Source organism: Callorhinus ursinus, unplaced genomic scaffold, assembly GCF_003265705.2.
Source record: "Callorhinus ursinus isolate GAN/ISIS: 27379988/994484 unplaced genomic scaffold, GSC_fseal_2.0 scaffold1217, whole genome shotgun sequence".
Classification (NCBI taxonomy): Eukaryota; Metazoa; Chordata; class Mammalia; order Carnivora; family Otariidae; genus Callorhinus; species Callorhinus ursinus.
The window spans coordinates 1-8,881 of record NW_027398272.1 but is presented as its reverse complement, the minus strand read 5'-3'; the positions used below and the strand labels follow the sequence as shown (position 1 = coordinate 8,881).

Genomic DNA, 8,881 nt, shown 5'->3' with positions numbered 1-8,881 from the left:
ATTAATAAGAACAATCACAAGCCCAAGGGGCAAGGCCTTTTAACAAAGGATTGTGGATTATACAGAAGCTGCAAAAGGCTTCTATAATAATAATATAAAATAATCCCTCTATAGGAGGGATATTTTATGCATGAGATCTAGGAGATGCTTGGAAAAATGCTTGGAATGCTTATTTCCCTTAAGGTAAATAAGAGTACTATCAGCTGAGCCTCAATTATACCTCTTTCCATCCGTATCTCCCAGATTATATAAACCTATACTAGAAAGTTCCACTCCAGAAGTTTTACTGCCTAGTCCTAGTGACTCAGGAACATGATAATTTGTCCATCTCTTGAGCCAATGACATTCAGCCTTGTTCCAGAATTCCAAAGACCATACTACCCTCCAATTATTTCCCCCTCTGCTTTTTCTCATAATGAGAAGAAAATGTACCCACCCTCAAGCTAAGCTCCACGTTCTCTTCTCCATAGACCAGCATCCCACCATCCAGAGATCCCATCTCTTCCAAAAAGATCCTGTTGGCAGCCAGGATGCCCATGATGGAAGGACTCCTATAGAACACATAGTAAGAGAGTTGCTAACCTCTTGATGAGAGAAATGGGTCAGAATGGCAATGAGGGGTAGGAAGCCAATGATGATTTGGCTTTCAAAGGTCTATATTCAAGCCTCTTCTTATCCTGAAGGCCTTCTCTAAACCCTCAGGCTGAACTAAGTACATGTAGCCTTCCTTCACACTCATCCTGCCATAGTCCTTCTCAAATTATAATGAAATTATGCCTTTTTCATCTTCATATCCCTACTTCATAGCCTGAAAATTCTTAAAATGCCTCAAATGTTTTTTTTAAACATTATATACTTTGGTTTTTGTTTGAAAGCCCTTAGATAGTCTAAAGTGCCTATAATTTTTTCTCTATCCTCTGTCCTTCACCCCATCTCCTCCATTTCTCCCACCCACTCTCATCAGTACCATAAAAGATAAACAAAACCCACACCATCCATTCCTGATTTCCCATGTTCTAATCAAGGTCCCTAAATCTCAGACTTACTTCACTGGAGCGGTGGCATCATGCAGATCAAACCAGGCCTTTGGCAGTGGATCATAGCAGCACCATAGTTCCCAGTTAAAGCCATCAACTGCCAGTGCATACTTTTCCAGTTCAAAGGTGTCAAAATGACTATTGTCAAACACAGGAGACACAATTACAGTGTGGTCTTCCTGAATCCGAGCCAAAATGGGCTCCGCCCTAGAAGAAGAGTGTGTAACAAATCCAGATTGAATACGAAAGTAAGTAGAAGAAGCAAGCAAACAAAACTTCTTCAAGCACCTTGCCCTGACATTGAGCACCTTTTTCATTTATGCTGTGCTGAGCTCTGAGTAGGATACTCCAGAGTGCAGAGACTCTGCAGTTTTCAGAATATGAAAAGAACAGATATGTCAAGAACAGATTTGGAATTGGTACCCAAATACCACTCTCAAGTCATTATGAACAGGACTATTTGTATTCTGCCTAAATTTACATTAGCTCTTTGAGTCTCCCTGTTTCCAAAATGATGTCTCTTTACTATTTGACTTTCCAAAGAACACACCTTTCTTTGCATCATGTAATTTCAGGGCTGAGAAAAACCTTAGGAATCATCAAAAGATAATTTCCATATTTTATAGTTAAGGACATAGATGTCTAGTTAAATGTGACTTATTCAAAGTCACAAAGTTGTTTGGCAAAATCAGGGTCAGAATCCAGTTGTCAACACTCCAAGCCCATTGTTTTTTGTTGTTTTTGTTTTTGTTGTTGTTGCTGTTGTTGTTGTTTTTCCTAACACTAAACTACTACTTCTTTAGTAGTTTAGTGTTACAAATCCCTGAGTAAAACACTGTCTTTTCTTTGTTCGAAGTCTGGTGCTATCTTTCCCTATTTCCATAATATCTCGTCTTGTATGTAGTACATTTTCAGTATCTCCTTTCCCCCCTTTCTTGGGAGAAGAAACTTCCTGGAGCCTTACCACCCAATGTTCACTTCAACATGAGCATCCAAGATGGCAATCACATCAGCTGTAGCCACTTTCCTGCCAGTGTTGTGTGCTTGAGCAAGACCCTTTCTCTTCATATGCCGAATTATTTTTAGTAGTCCTGGATACTTCCGGTTGTAAAGTTTAATCTTCTCATCCAAGTATGCCTTTAGTTCTCCTGCCAACCAAATGCACACCTATAGAAATTCTGAGTGCAATAATCAATGTGGTGTAGAAATTTCATACTATTATATAGTAGCGGTTGGACTACCTCCAGTTTAGGATGAGCAATTCTACCATCTTGACTGAGAAATAAGTAGTGTTTCCCCTGCACCTACTTCTCTCCATTCTATCCTCAGTCTTAATGCTCCATTCCTAATCTCATTTCCCTTGAAGTTTAACTACCTTAGAATAATCATACAGCTTACCATGTAACAAGGATTGTTATATAAGCTTTATGTGTATTGAGAATTCTCACAAGAATGAGTAGATAGACCTGACCTAGCTAAGGTAGAGGTGCTGATGAACAGACATTGTGGAGACAGCCTGGAATGTCTTCCCCATGGCTAAACTCTCAAGATTTTCTGGAGAATCCATAAACAACTGAAACTGTTTTGTCTTGCTTTACATATTTCTACTTGGCCTCCTCAAGGACCAGTTTTGGACAGAATACCCAGGCTAATCACTTTTCCAGCTTCTAGCTAATGAATTTGTCCCCTAAATTACGCAAACAGGATTCACTATTCCCAGATTGTTTACATTTTTTTCTTCCCTCTTTCCCCTGTCTTTTATAAGGCCTGTCTATAAATTTGTTCTTTGACTCAGCCTACCAGTTGACTTCCTCATATGTATGAGAAAAACTTGCATGCAAATCACTAAGCAGTGTTTAAAATATCTAACCAAGTGACTGAGTTTTCCATTGATAACATTAATTTATTTAAATTTCAAATTATCCTATAAGGTAGGTATTTTAGTATCCTCACTTTACAGACCAAAAAAACAAAAACAAAAACTGAGGCACAGAGAGATTAAGAAACCTGTCCAAGTTACACATCCAATAAGTAGCATACCCCAGATGTGAGCCCATGTTGTGTCTAACCACCATGCCATGCTGCCTCAAGAACTATGTGTGTACTTGGTTGGACTTATCATGATCTCTCTATCTCTCTCTTCCCAGGGCCCAGAGATGAAATTCTTGCTGGTTCCTCTCTCAGAAGAAGAGTAGATTTGTGAGTGCTGGAATGACCAAGATCTGGAAACAATACCGGCATGACTGTGGCACAAAAATTTGCCCTATGTTAGAACTTTCCCAGCTGCACCCCAGGAAGACTGACTCAATAACTGAAGGTTTTAAAGAGAGCCAATGGATCTGAACGCTTTTTGCTCCAACCGTGAGAAACCAAGCTGGAAAGTCCCTACACTTACCCAGTCACTACTTTCAGGAAGCAATCAGAAGGAGTTGCCATATTTTTTTCTTCTTCTGCCACCATGGTGCCCCTGAAAAGGCTTGTGGCACAGTGGGAGGAGGGAGCAGGTTCTGAAGTTCGCCCTTGATGGCACCCACCTTATAGAAGAATCATGGATTCTGCCTATTTTTTTAGCAATTTCTTCAAGAAAAAAATCAAAGTGAATGGAACACCTGGGAATCCTGGTAGAGGTGTTATAATCATTGAGAGGAGCAAGAGCAGGATTACCATAACTTCTGAGGTACCTTTTCCTAAAAGGCATTAGAAAAATCTCACCAGGAAATATGAAGAATAATCTGTGTGGTTGGTTGTACCCCGTTGTTAGCAGCATAATTAGGAATTACATTACTTCCAGATTAACTGGGATAAAGAAGAGAATTAAAGATGAGGATTAAAAATCATTTATCTTGAGTATTCTGCATGAGTTCTTAAATAAACTGTGTGAACCAAAATGGTGGGAAAAAAAGAAAAAAGTTTGCCATAGACCCCAGATATCTAGTGTGTAATTCAACCTCCCTCACTACCTAATTCTGTGTCACTTCCCATTTGGGGATCTCTGTTTCCTCGACTTAGAAACAAAGGCTGAATAATATGCCAGGATCCTTCCAATTCCAAAATTTTATGAGTTGTAGATTCTGAGTCATCCTCTCAGAAATAATGCCTACAGTCCAGCACAAGAATTAAAGACCCTTCAATGGATCTTCTAAAGTAAACTTATGCTCCCTTCTCAGCCTTGCTCTCCCACTGCTCCTCTTTGCCCCCAAACCCTTTATTCCAGGGTGCTCAGCTCAGGGTGCTTCTGGCTTCTGCAGATTTTCTCATATCATTCTTTTCATCACTCTCTATCCCCCACACCCACATGCACACACCCAGTCTTCCATTGTTTTCTTTGCTTTTCTAAATCCTACCAAATTTTCAAGTCCCAATCCAAGACCTCCTCCTCCAGGAAGCCTCTCTAGTTCATCCCAGCCATTTCTCCAGGCTTTCTTGCACTCACTGACAGCTCACTCAATCTGACACACCATTCTTCATATACTGAAATATCTTTCCATAGGTATGTCTTGCCTCATAAATTAATATGGGAACTTCTTGAAATCTTCCTTGCATAGTGCTTCGTTTTTGGTACAAAATAAATAGTTGTTAGTTATAAAATTTGCCTAAAATTGGAGAGGATATATAGAATCCCACATATATTAATACAATTTCTGAAAGAGTTGGATTAGCTCTGTTGACACTTGAAACATTTGACCTGAGACAAATGAAGCTTCATATCTAGGGGGGAAAGGAGAGGGACATGATCAAGTTATGGCATTTCAACAGTACTACAAATGATACTGAGGTAAACAAGGAGTAATAACACTAGTTAACATTTATTGGGAGCAAGTCCTGTGTTGAGGGCTTTACATGTCTTATTTAATCCTCAAAATTGTCCTATCGGATAAACACTATTATTTCCCCCATATTACAGGTGAAGAAGTGGAGACATGGAGCAGTTGAATTACTTACCCCACAAAGTCAAGCGAACAGTAAGTTTCTCTTGTGGCATATGTGGTAGACTTCCATTTATTTTCTTCAATTTAACACAAAACAGATTTTTAAGTTCTGTTCAGTGTAGGACCAATCTAGTTGATATTTTATGGTTAATGAGAGAGAAGTTAATCCCTGTCCCAGGGACACCAGTCAAAGAAGAACTAACAGTCCCCTCTTCTTTGCCAATTCACACATTATCTCAATGAAAAGCATAATGGGTTCCAGACCAAAGTGAGAGAGATGTGTTATATGATAAGGGAATGGTTTGGAACGATCCAGAGTTTTGCTTGACTTCTCTTTATGTGTCTACCTATGTTTGTAATCTTGTATCTTTTGATTTCGTTGTTCCATAGGTAGAAATCTTGAATTAATTCTTATCTACTCTTCATGGAATGTGGAATTAAAGAGCCATTGATTTTTTTTTCCACAGGAAATGATATTTCAGGCGTCCCCCAGCTCAGTCCTTACATTTGCCCCATGAAAAAGTTGAGTCTCAGACAGGTGAGACGGCTTACCTCGGATCATCTCACAGAGACAGGGAGTGGAGCCAGGGTGTGTCCAGATGTCGAGGAGAGAGGTCTTTCTCATCAAGTTCTTATTTCCTACTCAAAAACTAGGTGTGCCTGCCCAGAAAAGAATGAAGTCAGCCATTTTCTTTTCTTTGGTTTTCAGTGGAATTCTGCTTAAGAACTGTACCTTCTTATTTTTTTGTGCATTTATATTGAAATGACAAGAAAGGAAGGTATTTAAAACATGAAATCCTTTTCATATATTTTTAGTGTCTGGAAATCCAAAAAGGAAAGTTTAGAGGTCATTTGCCTCTTCCTCTTAGGTCAAACTGCCCCTAATTTGATAATAAATAAATAAATAAATAAATAAATAAATAAATATAAATAAATAAATAAATAAATAAATAAATATTACCCCTAATTTGAATCTGCAATAAGTACCTGTCTCGTACTTAAAGATACCCCAGAGAAGGAAGAAATTCTGCCTCCCATGAGCAGCCACTCCACCGTCCTTACTCTCAGAAATTTCTTCCTTATTGCTAGCCCAAATCTGTGACTTTGTTCTAGTTTCTTCAAAATTTAAAAAACTAAGAGCTAACACTGGCTGAGAGGTTACTATGTGCTAAATACTATTCATCACCTATGTATTATATCAGTGAACATAGTGGCTAGAGATAGGGCTCTGGACTCTGCAAATCTCAATTTTGTCACTTACCAGCATTGCAATATTCAGCAAATTCCTTAACCAGACTATGCCTTAGGTTTTTGCATCTGTAAAATGGCCAAAACAGTGGTTCTTCCTCATAGGTTATTGTAATGATTAAAATAGTTAACATACATAAGGGGCTTGGAACAATGTTAGCTGCCATGATTATCTCATGTAACTCTCCTTACAGTTTATGAGATAGTTATTATTACCAACATTCATGTTTTGCCCACTATCTCCCAATTCTTCATGCCCCCCCGGGTGAACTAGATAGGGATGGGGAGGGGGCATACTATGAGCAAGAAACATTGCCACTGTGAAGAGTCTCGGCATCCAAAGCTCCATTTTCTCTGGGTTTAATTACACAGCAAGATTGCTTTTCCTCATAGGGAACAGTTCTGAATCCCTTCTTGGTATCTGAGGTCTAATTTTGGACCCCAGTTCACTCCCTCAGGTCTCCATCATGGTGCATAGAAAGGCATCGGAGTCACTCAGTCCCGGACTTGAGTCAGCGCCACCATTAACTCACTATGCAATTTGGGCACATTATGTGATCTATCTCTCTGTGTCTTAGCTTCCCCATCTATGTAATCAAGATGATGATCCTCTGCCTTGACTTTGTGAAGATTAATGTGTCCGGCACATATGACCTCAATAAATGATCCCTTTCTCTTCACTATATGAGGAGCCTAAAGTGTCCTAAACTCTAAGATAAAACCCTTTTCCAGCTCAGCAGTCAATAAACTATTATTCTTTGATCAAGTTGCTCACCATTTGAGCTAAAATCATCCACCAAGATGATCTCCTTTAACAAATGAGAGGGGGTGCGGTTGATGACACTAGTGATGGCCCGTTGTATAATGGACAGAGCTTCATTCATGAATATGAGAATGACACCAAGGGATGGGAGTTGTGAAGGATATGTCTTCTGAAGACACCTATAAGAAACCATTTTAAATAACCATATTACTTTTTAAAAACTTTTTAAAAATTACTTAAACATTACTATCCAATCTACCCCTTCACTATATATGATGTTTTAATATATCAATTGGCTCACCAACCCCCAAACTCATTAGGAAGGGAAAATCTCAGGTGATTGTCACTGCAGCAAGATTTTATACTTGCTTAACCAAAACTTTCCTGTTATGAGGATAAAATCCGTGTCTTTCATACTAATATTCAGTAGATGGATCAACTTGAACATCCAACATTCCCCCAAAAGGAATCCTTATTCCTCCCCATCTCTAAATTTGCTTTCTTGCCAGAGGTCTTCTGTCATTGCCACCACCTTCTCCCCATATTCTCAGGCTGTCAGTCATTTCTGACAAAACCTCTACTTTGGCGGAGCAAGATGGCGGAGGAGTAGGAGACCTGGATTTTGTCTGGTCTCAGGAATTCAGCTGAATAGGGATCAAACCATTCTGAACACCTACGAACTCAACAGGAGATCGAAGAGGAGAGTACCAACAACTCTCTACACAGAGAAGCGACCACTTTCTGGAAGGTAGGACGTGCGGAGAAGTGAATCCGAGGCGATATTCGGGAGGATAGACGGCGGGGGAGGGGCCTCCGCCGGCCGCTTCTGGCAAGTGATAGAGCCGCGGAGCACAAAATCGGACCTTTTAGAAGTCAGCTCCGCTGAGGGACGTCACTCCAGTGGCTAAGCGGGGGGGTGGAATCCTCACGGGACAGTGTGTTCTCAGGACCCTCGGGGTCACAGAAAGACCGGGGGTGCCTGAGTGCGCCAGAGCTCCCAGGTATCAGAGCGGGGAAGCCGGCTGCAGAGATGGAGCTGAGGTGTGGGTTCTCAGCTCGGGGTGGCCATAAACTGTGACCCGTGGCCCAGTCGGGTCACTGCTCCTCCAGCAGGGACCCAACAAGTGGCAGAGCTGGGGAGACTCCCCTTCCTCCCCCGGGAGGAGCTGCGCGGGAGCGCACCGCAGGGATCTGCTGGGTTTGGAGACTCCACACGGGGTCAGGTGCCAGAGATAGAAATGCTCGGTCACAGGCCGGGTGAGCACGGAGTGCGGCCGGAGACCGGGGACACGGGAGTGACTGACTGCTTTTCTCTGGGGGCACACTGAGGAGCGGAGTCCCAAGTTTTTGCCTCCTCTGGGGCGGAGATTGGGAGGCCGCCATTTTCACTGTCGTCCTCCAAAGACCTACGGAAAGCTTGCAGGGAACAAAAGCTCCTGAGAGCAAACCCGAGCAGGTTGCGTAGCACGGCCGGACAAGGGCGGGGCAATTCCGCGACCGGCAAAGACATTTGGGAACCACGGCAACAGGCCCCTCCCCCAGAAGATCAGCACGAACAGCCAGCAAGCCAAGACCAAGTTTACCGATCAAGGAGAACAGCAGAACTCCAGCGCTAGGGGAATACTGCACATAGAATTCATGGCTTTTTTAACCATGATTCATAAGTATTTCAAAGTTAATTTTTTAACTGTTTTTTAATTTCTCTTTTTCCCTTTCTCAACCAACATCTTATCAATCCCTTTTTTTAAAAAAACATTTTTTATTTTTCATTTTTAGAGTCATATTTTATCCCTTCATAGTAGTTACCCTTATTTTTGGCATATATATATAAGTTGTTCCCTCTTTAAAATTTTGAGATACAGTTTCTTCTAACAGATCAAAATATACCCTAAATCACTAGTGTA

The 8,881-nt window shown here is 41.0% G+C and overlaps 1 protein-coding gene across 1 annotated transcript; it reads right to left on the bottom strand.

Annotated features, from left to right (window-relative positions):
• Nucleotides 1–436: 436 nt before the first annotated feature.
• Nucleotides 437–7,156, bottom strand: LOC112818071 (probable polypeptide N-acetylgalactosaminyltransferase 8; the record flags this gene model as incomplete). The annotated part of the gene is made up of 4 exons (XM_025865314.1): nucleotides 437–551; nucleotides 1,047–1,244; nucleotides 2,002–2,185; nucleotides 6,990–7,156. Coding segments are annotated over 4 exons (664 nt in total), but the record flags the coding sequence as incomplete, so codon positions are not given.
• Nucleotides 7,157–8,881: the final 1,725 nt, after the last annotated feature.